The sequence below is a fragment of the Sminthopsis crassicaudata genome, chromosome 3, assembly GCF_048593235.1.
Source record: "Sminthopsis crassicaudata isolate SCR6 chromosome 3, ASM4859323v1, whole genome shotgun sequence".
Lineage (NCBI taxonomy): Eukaryota > Metazoa > Chordata > Mammalia > Dasyuromorphia > Dasyuridae > Sminthopsis > Sminthopsis crassicaudata.
This window is the reverse complement of record NC_133619.1, coordinates 81,094,956-81,108,893: the sequence shown is the minus strand read 5'-3', so window position 1 is coordinate 81,108,893 and position 13,938 is coordinate 81,094,956. Positions and strand designations below refer to the sequence as shown.

The following is a 13,938-nucleotide window of genomic DNA, read 5'->3' as shown; positions in this document are numbered from 1 at the left end:
AAATACTGAGATAATATAAGGAGATGGAGCAGAATCTATTATGTTTCAACTGAAGTAAAAAAAAAAAAAAAAAAAAAAAAAGGCAGGGTTAGTAGTTATGATCTCAGACAAAATAGCAGGAAAAAAGACCTAGTTGAAAGAGATAAATAAAATATTTTAAAATGTGGAAGGAAATATACCTATCAATACCATATTTGAAACTATACTACAAGACATACTTATTGAAATCGTTTAGTATCAGGTAAAAGATTGGTCAGTAGAACAGATCTAGATACATCATGTAGAGGCAAGTGAGTACAGTAGCTTAATATTTGATAAAACTCCCAAATCTCATTTATTGAAGCAAAAATTCATCATTCAATAAAAACGGTTGGGAAAACTAGAAAGTAGTCTGACAGAAACTACATATAGATTAATGTCTCATATCATATATCCAAGCTAAGTTCCAAATGAAGGAAGACATGCTTTAGATATAAAGGATGATATCACAAATAAATAAGAGGAAGATGGAAAAAATTACATGTCAGACCTAGAACAGAAAAATTCATAACCAAATAAGAGCTTCAAAGAAGATAAAATAGATAATTTTGGTTAAATAAAATTTAAAAGCTTTTGTACAAAGAAAACCAATTAGAAGAGAACCAGGGTGGAAAAGGGGGAATCTTTGCACTATGTTTCTCTGACAAAGATCTCATTTCTAAAATATATAGGCAATTGAATCTTTTATTAGAATCATTCTTCAGTTTGATAAATGGACAGAAGATATGAATAGGCAATTTTCAGAAAAAGAAAAACAAACTATTAATAGCCATACTTTTAAGATTCTCTAAATCACTAAAAATTAGAAAAATATCTGTTAAAACAATTCTGAGGTACTATAACATGTCCATTAGGTTGACAAAGTTAACCAAAAAAGGAAAATGATAAATGCCAGGAAACCATGGGAAAATAGTTCTGTTGTTGGTGAAGCTGTGAACTGGTCCAACCAATCTGGAAAACAATTTGGAGCTATGCCCAGAAAATTATTAAACTGTGCATACCCTTTGAGCCAGTAATAACACTGCTGGGTTTATTCCCTAAAGAGATTAAAGAAATAAGAATAAGGCCCATTTATACAAAAATATTAATAGCTACTCTTTTGTGATAGAAAAGAATTTGAAACTCAGGAAGAGGAGAAGGCCTTCATTTAGGAATGGCTGAACAAGTCATACTGTATGAAAGTGATGAAACGTCATAGTTTCAAAGAAATTTGGGAAAACTTATGTGAACTGATGCAAAGTGTCCAGAACCAGAATAGTCTTTATGTAGTATAAAGGCACATAACTTTGAAGCAAGCAACTCTGATCAACATAATGACCAACTTCAATTCTAGAGAATTTGTTGAAACATGCTACCCAACTTTATCTAGATAAAGGGTGGATTCAGAATAGAGTGAGCCATTTTCAGAAAACGTAGCTAAAACAAGAATTTGTTTCACTTGACTATACATATTTATAACAGTTTTTGTATTCCTTTTTCAGTGTGGGGAGGAAATGTAAGAAAATTTGAGCTAAAAATAAAATTGAAGAGAAAAAAAAAAGAGAAATACAAAAAAATTTAGTGTTAGCTCATAATATATCCAAATCACTGTCTTCCAAAATTTTTATTTGTCTTCTATAGCAGAATGTTTTGCACTTGTTCTTCAAAATTAATTCTTGAGTTTCCTATCCAACTTTAACTGACTTTCCTTACAGATCTTTATTCCATGCAGTTCTCCCTATATTTATTCTAAATTCTTTGAAATCTGCTTTTCCCAAATTTAGAGTGTTTATTGTATTATACTTGGTTTTCCTTTCTTTCTCTAGCATAGACTCAAGGAAGAAGTGGTTAGTCTACCCAAAGGTTCTTATTTCTACCAATTTGTTGATGAGAATCACATCCATAATAGAATTCAACCCTTTGGTCCATTTACTTTTTGAAGGACAAAAATGTCAAAAACAAAATTCATTTTTCTCCAAATCCATTCTTCTTTCTAACTTTTCTCTGTTAATGATCCCACCAATTGAAAACTAGAAAATGAATTGAAATTCTTTTGTTTTTGTTTTTTACTGAGGCAATTGAAGTTAAGTGACTTGCCCAGGGTCATGTAGCTAGAAAGTGTTAAGTGTCTGAGACCAGATTTGAATCCAGGTCCTCCTGACTTCAGGGCTGGTGCTCTATTCACCATACCACCTAGCTGCCCCTGAAATCTATTTTCTCTGAATATATGGAGTACTCATTCACTGTTTTGATTGATGCTGTCTTCTATAATGGAGTGAACTATTACTTGCTTTGAATTTTTTTCTTATCTACTTCTTACATTGAGAGTCATTATTCAGTCATTAACCTAGTATGCCATCTACATGGAATGTCTAGGGTGGTCAAGGAGGTCTAGCACCTCTGGTATGAGAGCTTGCCAAGCCCTTTTAAAAACTGTTTATCCACCCTTGGTGCCCACTTTTCATTCAACTCTCACTTGTGGCTCCAAGAAGCTATAACATGCAGTGACCATTTCTCAGTAAAAATTATCTCAATAGATGGGCTACACTAGGTTAAAGATCACCATTGGGCCTCAGAGCCATCGATAGGGTAGTGGCATGTCTCCCTAAGAATATGAAGATTTTCCTCAGTGAAATGAGTAGATGAGAACAATTTGTTCCAATGACCATGAAGGCAGTAGAAGCTTCATTGTAGAGCACTTAGATCTTGAGCAAGCATGGAAGCTGCCAAAGCCATGCACTGCCTCCCAGACCATGGTCAGTGATCTGTTTTGCCACTGGATTTTGAAGACTCTAGAAGAAAGAATAGGCTGAGAATTTTTTGCAGCTATACCTTACCTAAATCCAAAAAAAAACAAATAAACAAACAAACAAACAAACAAAAGCCTTGCACATTAAGACATCACCCCATGATTTCATCGGTTCTCTTCAAAAAACGAAGCATGAACAATTCAGTTCTCAATCTCAGGGTCATCCTTGACTCTCAATTATTCCCCCTTTTTACCTCCATGTTCAATTATTAAGTCCTCTGGCATTTAAAACCTTTTATACATTGGCCCATTCCTACCTTTTCCAGTCTCATACTTTACCACTCTTTAAACATTCCACCATCTAGGTTTACCTTTTGTTTCTTGCCCACAATACTTTCTTCCCATTCTGTCTTTAGACTGTCCCCACAACCTAGAATGATTTCTTTCTTTGTCACTGCCTCTTAGATCTCCTTCAAGACTCAATTCAAATCCCACCTTCTTTATGAAGGATTTCTCAATCCTTCCCACTCTTCATTGCTCTATCCTTTGAGATTACTTCTATCTGGAGAGGCAGAGCCAAGATGGCAGAGCAAAGGCAGGAACTCCCTGTTCCACAAAGCACTCCAAACTCCTTTAAACAATGACTTTAAACAAATTTGAGAGCATCAGAATGCATAAAAAGCTGGAGAAGGACAATTTTCCAGCTGAAGACAACTTGAAAGGTCAGCAGGAAAGGTCTGTGACACAACAGTAAGAGTCCATCCTGTTAGCCTTAGCACTTGAGGCTAATTACCGATTGGATAATATTCTATAAGACTATGCTTGGAAAATGGCCCTTCCTACTATCTTGTGCTGGCCCAATTGTTTGGTGTATACAGAGAATTGAAGGAGGGAATAGAGGGTGGAGTAAGACTAGCCAGGATCACTTCTGGGCAGGAGACAAAGAGGTGAGGTCATGGAGATCCTACTTGTCCATTCCTTTGACTTCTACTGCTAAAGAGCAAGAATAAAGACTTTTGCTTATCCTGACTCTGGCTGATTCTAAGGTATCCAGGGTGCTAACATGGTCATCACAGGCATCCATTCAATTTCCAGTTTCTAGCCACTACATAAAGGGCTGCCACAAACATTTTTGCACATACAGTTCCCTTTCCCTTCTTTAATATTTCTCTGGGATATAAGCCCAGTAGTAACACTGCTGGATCAAAGGTGTGCACAGTTGGATAACTTTTTGAGTATAGTTCCAAATTGCTCTACAGAATGGTTGGATCCATTCATTGTGAAATATTGGAAAAACAACTGATCTGGAAAAATAGATCCAGAAGAGATAATTTTAAAAGTATAACTCTGCCTGAAAGTTTTGATCAAAAAAAGAGCCTGCACATCATCTTTCAATAAATTGTCAAGGAAAACTGTCATGATATTCCAGAATTAGAAGATAAAATAGGAATTGAGAGAATTCACCAATCACCTCCTGAAAGAGATCTAAAAAGAAAACTCCCAGAAATATTATATTCAGATTCCGGAACTCCCTGGTCAAGGAGAAAATATTTCAAGTATCTATCAAGAAACAATTCAAGTATAGTGGAGCTACAGTCAGGATAATACACGATCTAGCAGCTTCTGCTAGGCCTGGAGACTAGAGAACTTGGAATAGGATTTTCTAGAGAGCAATGGAGCTAGAATTACAACTACCTATCAAGCGAAACTGAGTATAATCTTACAGGGGAAAAGTGGACGTTCAATGAATTAGAGGACTTTTAAGTATTTGTGACGAAAAAAAAATCAGAGCTGAATGGAAAATTCCATTTTGAAATACAGAACTCAAGAGAAGCATAAGGAGGTAATCATGAAAGGGATAGCATAAGGGACTTAATAAAGTTAATCTGTTTACATTCCCTACATGGAACTCATAAGACTTTTCTCATTATTATGACTGTTATGAGTATATATAGATGGTGGCCACAGGTGTGAGTTTAATTTGGAGGGATAATTTTTTTTTAAATTAAAGAGTGAAGGAAGAATGTACTGGGAGAAATGGAAAGGGAGAAGTAGAATGGTGTAAATTATCTTCCATAAAAGAAGCAAGAAAAATCTTCTACAATGGAGGGGAAAAAGAGGAGGAGAGGAAGAGTGAGCAAACCTTAATCTCGTCACAGTTGGCTCAAAGAGGAAATCACCTATTCACTTCATATGAGTATAGAAATCTATCTTATGCAACAGGAAGGTAGAAGGGGAATGGTAAATGGGAAAGGGGGAGGGTGATAGAATGATAAAAAGAGGAAGAAAATAGAATAAATGGGGAAAATACAGTTAGCAATAGTAATTGTTAAAAGAATTTTGAAGCAAGAACTGAGCCTTATTTATTTATTTTATTCAAAAAAAGAGCCATACCTCAATTGATAAGTGATTAAAAGATATGAACTATGCCCAAAGGGCTATAAAATCATGCATATATCCTTTGACTTAACAATACTACTACTAAGCATGAATCTAAAAAGAAAATTTTTTAAAAGAGGAAAAGGATCTATATGTACAAAAATATTTATAGCAGCTCTCTTCTCAGGGCAAAAAGGAAACTATGGGGATGCCCATAAACTGGGGAATGTCTGAATAAATTGTGATATGCGATTATGATGGAATATTATTGTTTTATGGGAAATGATGAGCAGGATGCTCTCAGAAAAACCAGCAAAGTCCTCCATGAACTCAAGCAAAACGAATGTACTGTGTACAAAGTAATAACAATGTTGTGGGATGATCAGTTATGAATGACTTTGCTATTCTCAGCAATACAGTGATCCATGATTATTATTCTGAAGGACTAATGAGGAAAAATCCTATCCATACCTAGAGAAGGAATTAATTGTTTGAATACAGATTGAAGCATTCTGTGTCTCTCTCTCTGTCTCTCTGTCTCTCTCCCTCTCTTTCTTCCCCCTCCCCTTTCCTCTTTCCTTCCCCCCTCTTTCTCCCCCTTCTCTGCTCCTTCTTTCCCTCCCTCCTTTTTTTTCTCTTTCTCTTTTAATTTATTTTTCTTGAGGGTTTTTTTTTGGGGGGGGAGGGGAAATCTACATATTCTTTCACATCATGACTTTTATGGAAACGTTTTGCTTAGCTTCACTTGTCCTTAATGGGGATTGGAAGGGGGGATAAAGGAGAGTCTATAACTCAAAAGTTTTAAATACAAATGTAAAAAATTATTTTAAATGTAACTGGGGAAAAATACTGTAACTCATTTTCTTGAGCTGATTTTGCATTACTCTCCCTTGCACTTGTGATATTCCAACCAGTTGTTATTCACATGTAATCATCAATTTTCTGCCTTTACAACATGTCTAGACTATCTTTTTCACTTCTGTCTCTTGGAATCTTCCACTCTCTGAAGGTTCAGCTAAGGTCTCTCTTCTTTATGAAATTTTTCCTGATTCCTAGCTGAAGGTACTCTTTCCCATCCTCACAATTATTTTGTAGTTTGTTTTTTTTTTTTTTTTAAAGCAATACAATTGGGTTTAAATTACTTGCCTAGAATCATACAGCTAGTAAGTTAAAAGTGTCTGGGTATGAATTGGAACTCCAGTCCTCCTGATTCCAGGGCCTCTATCCACTTGTGCTCTATCCAGTTATTATTACTTTTAATATATTTTATATTGACTTATTTGAGTACATGTTGTTTCTTCTACAAAAGGACTGAACCTTTTGTTCTTGTTATTCCTTGTAGTCCTAGTGCCTTGGTAAAGAAGGACTTAATGTTTGTTAAATTGAAGTGAGTTGCTTTTTACTTCAGTTTAACAAATGAGTTATATTATCTTTTATAAATCAGTTTATAATCTAAACTCATCTTTCCCTTTGCTATCCTATATGTCTACCAAGTACTTGCTAGAAGCATTTTCTAAGTTTATTTGGTCTTGTATTATGGCAATTGATTTATAGTAGTAAAAATTTCTTTGAAAATGGTAGTTCATTGTAGTCCATTCCTTTGTCCATTTTCCATTTTAAAATTATCAGAAGTTTGTTAAATAGTCTAGTTTTAGTTGACTCAGTTGTGTATCATGCTTTTTCATTTTTATAATTTCTTTTTATTTGGTATTGATTTTTATCTTTGTTTTAAAACATCAGTTCTCTGCATGGATAGTCTATTTGGAAGTAACTTCTACTTCATTAATAATTTTTTTCCTTTCTATTATAATATAGTCCATTTCATTTTTTAAATTTAATTTGTTTTGTTTCTTCAGTAAGAAAATGTTTATGATGTATATGTATATAAAGCTTCTGCATAATCTCTAGGCCAAGCCGTTTTTCTTATTCTTGAACTGCTTTGTTTTATAAAAAATTATGCTTTTTTGTAGCATTTTCTAGTCACTGTCCCCCAAACAAAAAATAATTCTTCTCCATAATAAAGAAAAATAGTTAAGAAGAGCAAAATATCATAGTAACTACCTCTGAAAAAGTATATGTAATCTTTCATTTGTAATTCACTAACTACCAGAAGGAAGGAAGTGTGTATGATCATTGGCCCTCTGGAGCCATTGCATTTAACCTGATGATATCTTTTAGTCCTGAAATATTTTTCAAAATGTTTTTTACTGTTCTCTTCAATGCCAACCTTTACATAATAGTCATTCATTATTAAAGTATATGCTGATTAAATTGAGAAGATCTTAATAGGAACTTAAGAATTTCCATGCTTTATCATACTTTGAAATAGGTGTGAGTGCATAAAACTACACTTATCTTAATGGTATACTATTAGGAGGCCCCCTGTTTTCCAAAGCAAAGACCCAAGAAGCAGGCTGTGCCCTGAGCTTGACATAACAACAATCCTTTGAGCTCACCCTCTGGGTGATCTTAGCCACAGAAAAATCCTAGAATTGTTTCACACCAGGAGCAAGTCATCTCTGAGTTTGGACAAACACCTATAATACCCATGTTTTGGCAATGAATCAGACTTGTCACATTGTTAGTTATCACTTTTTGTCAAGGCTCCAGTTCACTGCATAAGCATAGGAATGTGTCTTGAGATTTCCCTACACCATCTCTAGATCTCCCAGAGGTGGAACTCTGGCACATAGGTCTTGGCTTGTGAGTCTTTCCCCCATTTTGAAATTAAACTTCTGTTTGATTCCTGACTCTCCTATCTTTCACTTTCTTTGTTCTGTTCTAGCCACCAGAGGTTAAAAGCTGGTTCTGGTCTGGTTGACAGTGGTATATTTCTCACACAAATACTTGTGAATTACTGCCACATAAAAGGACCAAGTATTGGTCCTGGGTTTGGTGTTTTGGTGTTTTGGTGGTGGTGGTGGTGGTGGTGTTGTTGTTGTTTTGTTTTTTTACTACCTCTGATAAAACCAAAGGCAATAAGAAACTTTTTTTTTTCCTTCTCCAAGAAGAGCCTATAACCATCTTTCCACTTAGCCTCAACTTCTTGGCATTTGCGGTCATTTTTTGTTTAGAATATTAAGATTGATATAAATCAGTTTCTGCAGAAGTATGTTCTTTTGTTAGTTATTGGACAGAAATCTCATATTTATAGTTTCTATGAGTAAGTTATGTTATGAAAAATGGAGTGATTCTTAGCACTCAGCCATCTTTATACTCTGTTACCATCACTTCAAAAGTGGAAGAAGATTTTGAAAGAGTGAAAGGCATCTGGTTTACTTTCTTTTTTATGGAGTTGTCATGGCCAAAAAATTCATCACCAGGAGTCTAGCCTCCTCATGAAAGACATCTTCTCCTGAGGTTCTCTTAAAAATTATTCCTAGAATCAAAGTCTAACTTTGAACTTTGCTAGTATAGCTTTAAAGAACCTAGGGTTAGCTCCTTACCTTAGTTAGATGTTATAGTAGAGCTTTGTATGAATAAAGCTGAGGTTAAAGGATTACTATAATTTTAAAAACTTATCAAGTAGGAGTTGGGGAAAGTCCTATCGTTTTCACATTCTGAAATAATTTCTAACCCTGAAGTCTTATAACAGGATATTCTTTTAGTGCATTTATTTCCTAATTGAATTTTCAGTGTCATCTTTTATAAGCATTGCTTACGTTTTCAGGTTGTTTCCATATCTCCAGTCATGTTCTGTAAAAGGTTGTACCTTATCCACACAAATTCGCTTGAACTTGATATCTAGCTTAAAATTGACAGAAAAAAAAAATTTCTGCTTTTGCTTATTTTTTAAAGTTGCTTTTTAAAGCAACTTTAAGATTATTAGGATTTTTTTTTTTTGATGTGTTGGGATGATATATTTCTGGTAAGGTTATGTTATGGTCTCTATAGTTAGAGTTTGACATTAGTTATGATGTCATTGTCAGTTTATAAAACCTTTTCTTTATCTCCTCACATAATCAGAAACTATATTAGCTAATTCTGAATTTGTCACTTAGGTAAAATTCTAGTTTAAAATCTAGTGTTTCAGCTGTTATACATATATAAGAATTCATGTAGACAATTAGATTTTCATCTTCTATTTTATGAATAAATAATTTTACACATATATATATTTATGCATCTGCTTTTATTGTACTTGTTTTATTCCAGAAATAAACATTTTAATTTAATTTAATTTAAAAATTGGAATCAATATAATTCCTTTTAGTATAGGGAAATTTTTCTGTAGGTTAAAAGTGTAGGCATAGCAAAACATTTACCAGTTTCTTTATATTTATTAAATTATTTTCCAAAATTAAAATATCAGTTTGACAATAGAGGAGCTAGATTACTTATTATTATTATTACAACTATAATCCTACATTAGTCTATATTCCCATTCTTGTAGTCTATAAAAGAAAACTGTATAATCTTGTAGCTCTAGATATCTCATTTCTATAGTAGTCCTTGGTTTTTTCTAGAAGAGTAGTCATGTGAATGAATTTTTTTGGTAGATCTCTTTATAGAATCTGGATATAGACAGATGTTCAGTGGTTAAACTTGGGATTCATTGCCTCATGAAAGAAGTAATCAAGTTGTTTTTAAGTTGTATCTTGTTAGTGACTTCATTTTATACTACTCAGAGACAAAGTACCATAATGTCCACTTGTTTCTCTTTGCTTTAATAAACTAAAATATTTTTTAACTAGACTTTGAGTACTAGGTACTCATATGTATATGTGCTATATATATATAGCATATGTACTCCCAGCTTTAAAAAGTTGCTACTCCCTACCTACTATATACATTTTCCTTATCCATTGTATTTTAAATTTTTAATGGAGTGCTATTTTTTTCTCTTAAGCAATACTTTACATTTATTAAGTGTCTACTAAGTGCCATGCAATGGGCTAAATACTTTATAGTATAAAATTAATATTCTGGTTATACCACAACCTAACAGGTTATTAATATTATTAAAATACCAAAATATCTCAGTTTTCTTTTTCAGTAAAGCAAGTTTTCTTTTCTTATTTAACTAATCCATGCAGAAAATTGGAGATTCATACCGTGGTTATTGTGTGAGTGAGACAGAATTAGAAAGTGTACTAACACTTCACAAGCAGCAGACAAAGACTATATGGGGGACACGCCAATCTCCAAGCCCAGCAAAACCTGCTACACGCTTAATGTGGAAATCCCAGTATGTTCCATATGATGGAATCCCTTTTGTCAATGCAGGCAAGTTTGAAGAGTATTTTTAATACTTTGTTTCCCATAGACAATTAGGTTTTCCTGAGATTATGCATTTTCACTTTAACAGATGATAATTAGGTGGAAGGTTGTTTTTTTTTTTTTTTTTATCTCCTCTAATCCTATGATTTTATTAATGTAAGGAACTGATGGTGAGGAAATCCTCTCTACCAATGTAGATGGGCAACATTTCAGTAATTTGCAGTCTCAGTGTGCTTCATGGGACATGGAGGGGTTAAGCAACTTGCCCAGGGAAACACTGCCAAGATATGTCAGAATTGGAACTTGAACCCAACTCCAATACTAGCTTTAGCTGCTCACTACCTTATACTGTTTCTCATTATCTAAATGTTGGCAGATTTAAATAAAAGTTAAACAACAACAAAAAACCTGTCAGTAAATAAATCAGCTTTCTAATCTAAAAATTACCTATTTTAAAACACAAATTCATAATGTTCTTTCTAGTTTGAAAAACAAAAAATTTCTCAACAATATTAATATAAATTAATATTTTTTAAAATTTGTGATTTCATCACTGTAGTTTTTTTTTTCCTATAAAGATGAAAACTCCTCTGATGAATTTAGTCTTCTGATGATATATATAATCCTTTGCTTGGCCTCTCTTTAAGGTTTAAAAAATTTTTTTAAGTAAAGGGATTTTTGAACCCTATGTTTCACTGGTGTTTTATTTAGGTACCCAACACTACCTTTACATTAGTGAGGCATCAGAATAAGCCCTTAGTGGAAAAAAATGTAGTAGTAGCAGAATATTATTACTTAAAACAAATAATAATCATCTCTGAGTTTTCTTTTTCCCATTAACATCACTGTTCTTACTTATGTTTACTAGAAGTTTTGGGGGATGAGAAATAATTATAAAATAATTTAATTGCTATCTATCATAAGGGGAATAATATGAAAGTTATATAATATTCACATGGCATAAATAGTTAAAGTCTTATTGATGGAATTAAATCTTGGAATTTTCTAACTCATGTCCCTGAAATTATATATATCAGCACCACAGTTTCTAGAAATATAGTTTAATGTTATCTCAAAAGATTCACTTTAGGACAAAGCAAGGCTTAAAGAGGTCCTGAGATGAGTAATGTTTTATGTAACAGTAAATTGTAGAAGCCTCATACCCAATTTGGGGAATCTCAGATGCAGTGCTGGAAGGATTAGATTCACTTGAAGTATTAGAGGTGGTGGGGAGAGAGAAAAGGTATAAAACTTATTTGCTCAAGTTTACTCTACATGAGAATATATTATTCTACATGAGAACATATTTTTTTAATTTTTAAAGCTTTTTATTTTCAAAATATATGCATGGATAATTTTTCAACATTGAACCTTGCATAGCCTTGTGTTTCAGATTTTCCCCTCCTTCCCCCCAACCCCTTCTCCTACACATCAAGCAATTCAATATAGAACATATTTAATTCCAGAATTCTTTTTCAGGGTGTCTGCAGACCAGAATGTTTCCTTTAAGCCTTTTACCATCCTAGCATAGTATAACATTCTTATAATTTCTTATCAAAGGCTCTGCCTGTCCAGGTGTTCATTACTCCCTGGAGACTTTTATTTTGTTGGATTATCATTGTAATCAATTGATTTCACATTATAATATGCTATACATATTAATATAAAATATACTATGATATAATATAATACTGAATAACATTTAATAAAAGTAAAAGGATTAACTTGTTTAAATGCATTTTGATGTAGTTCTCTTAAGGATAGTCTCTACTTCTGAGCTCATTTTCTGTAGTTTGGGTATAATAGCTCAACCTCTATAGCTAGTTTTGCATACTACCTATTGCCAGAATTTGATACTGAGGATGGTATTATATGTAAATCTGTTACTCAAAGAATAACAGAGATTTTAATTCTTTTGGAGACACATGCTACCCAAATGTGACTTTGCACAAGACAGGCAGTTCTCTTAATTTCCATTAGAAGGCCAAGTTCTTGGGAGCTGGCAAGTTGGTTCCCCAAAGGATTTAGGATTCTTAGAGGTCTGAGTTTCTGTCTTGCATTTTTCAAGTTATTTCATACTCAGAAAACATTGTTACTTTAAAATAATTTTTTAAATTGTTATAGTGGGTTTTGACATGAACATGATCCAATAATTCTTCCCTCATGTATATTTCAATGAATATATTTAAGCAAAATCACCTAAAAAAATTACAACTTTAAATGTATCTTTATAATATAATATATAATAATAAATAATATTTATGATATAAGTAAATTTCCACCTTTGTGGTTTATTGATTGTTAATAGTAAAAAAAGAATATGCACTTTAAATTGAATTACTTGGTACCAACATTGTCTGTTGTCTTAATTTTGTTGCCTTTTTTTTACACTTTTATAGTCATTGTACATATTGTTTCTTGGGCTTTACTTTCATTTTTCAGCATTATTTTATACCAATGTCTGGTGTTTTTTGTTAGTTTTCAGAGTTTAGTAATATTTCATTTCATTCATATGCCAAAATCTATACAGCCTTTGACATTGGGCATATATTTTGTTTCCAGCTTTTTAATAATTATAAATAATACTTCTATCATTATTTTCATACATATAGGCCTCTTTTGCTGCCATTAACCTCTGTGAGGTATAAACCTGGTAGTATGGGTTTCTGGGTCAAAAGGTATGAACAATTTAATAACTTTTCTTACATAATGCATAATTACTTTTTATTATATCCCCTCTGCTCCCTCAAAAAATCTCCTTCCCAAGAATTAATGACCTATATAAACCAGGTTCCTACTGAATGTGGAATGGGACTTTTGGGAACATTTTTAAAAACTGAAGCCTCTTATGTCTCACCAGCACACCCCTTTCCTTTTCCTAAGAAGTTTACAGAAACCTAACTTTAAAGCTTGGAAGGAAATCCTGTAGGTTATATAATATAAACCTATCATCTCATAGGGGAAAGTAAGAATTTGATGTTAGGAAGAAATCTAGTTTTGATTCCTGCTTCTGACATGTGTTAGTATTGAGACCATGGGCAAGGCCTTTATCTTATCTGGACCTCCTTTTCCTTTCTTCAAAAGTGGCTGGGAGAATCAAATGAGATACTGGATTTAAGGTTCTTGGTAAAGATATAAATGCTATATAAATATCAGTTATTTTTATTATGTATAATAATAACTAAAAAGATCTCACAAGATAAAATACACTATTCAATGGAACAGAATATTCAGCCAAAAAGCTTAAACTTTATAAGAAGTTTTTCACAGTTGTTTTAACAAGTTAGCATGTTAGTGAAAGTATTATAATTATAAAACACAATGAACAAAAAGATTGTCAATTTTGTGATGTGTTATTACATCACATTTAAGGTGTTTGCTATGCTTATATGATACATTATAGCTAAAAAAAATGGGGACAAATATGCATTAACTTGAACAAGATACAGTTTTTGTTTCTACCTAACCTTAGTTGGGTACCCACCATTATCCTTTCTCCCTAAAATGATAATTATGAAAAAAGATTTATTGCCATTGGCAATTTATTTATCAACTTAGTGGCTAGATTAGAT

At 32.9% G+C, this 13,938-nt stretch overlaps 1 protein-coding gene across 6 annotated transcripts in view; it reads left to right on the top strand.

The window, feature by feature from the left end:
• The window catches only part of CARF (calcium responsive transcription factor), a 52,244-nt gene that overhangs the window by 24,753 nt on the left and 13,553 nt on the right, over positions 1 to 13,938 (top strand). For 3 of the 6 annotated variants that reach the window (XM_074299005.1, XM_074299006.1, XM_074299007.1), the window contains one exon: positions 10,183 to 10,372. The exons of 2 other annotated variants lie outside the window; for them this stretch is intronic. In XM_074299005.1, the coding sequence (XP_074155106.1) occupies positions 10,183 to 10,372 (190 nt within the window). Of the gene's footprint in view, positions 1 to 10,182; positions 10,373 to 12,978; positions 13,045 to 13,938 lie in introns of those variants that run through there. One more of the 6 variants, XM_074299008.1, reaches the window with a different exon arrangement.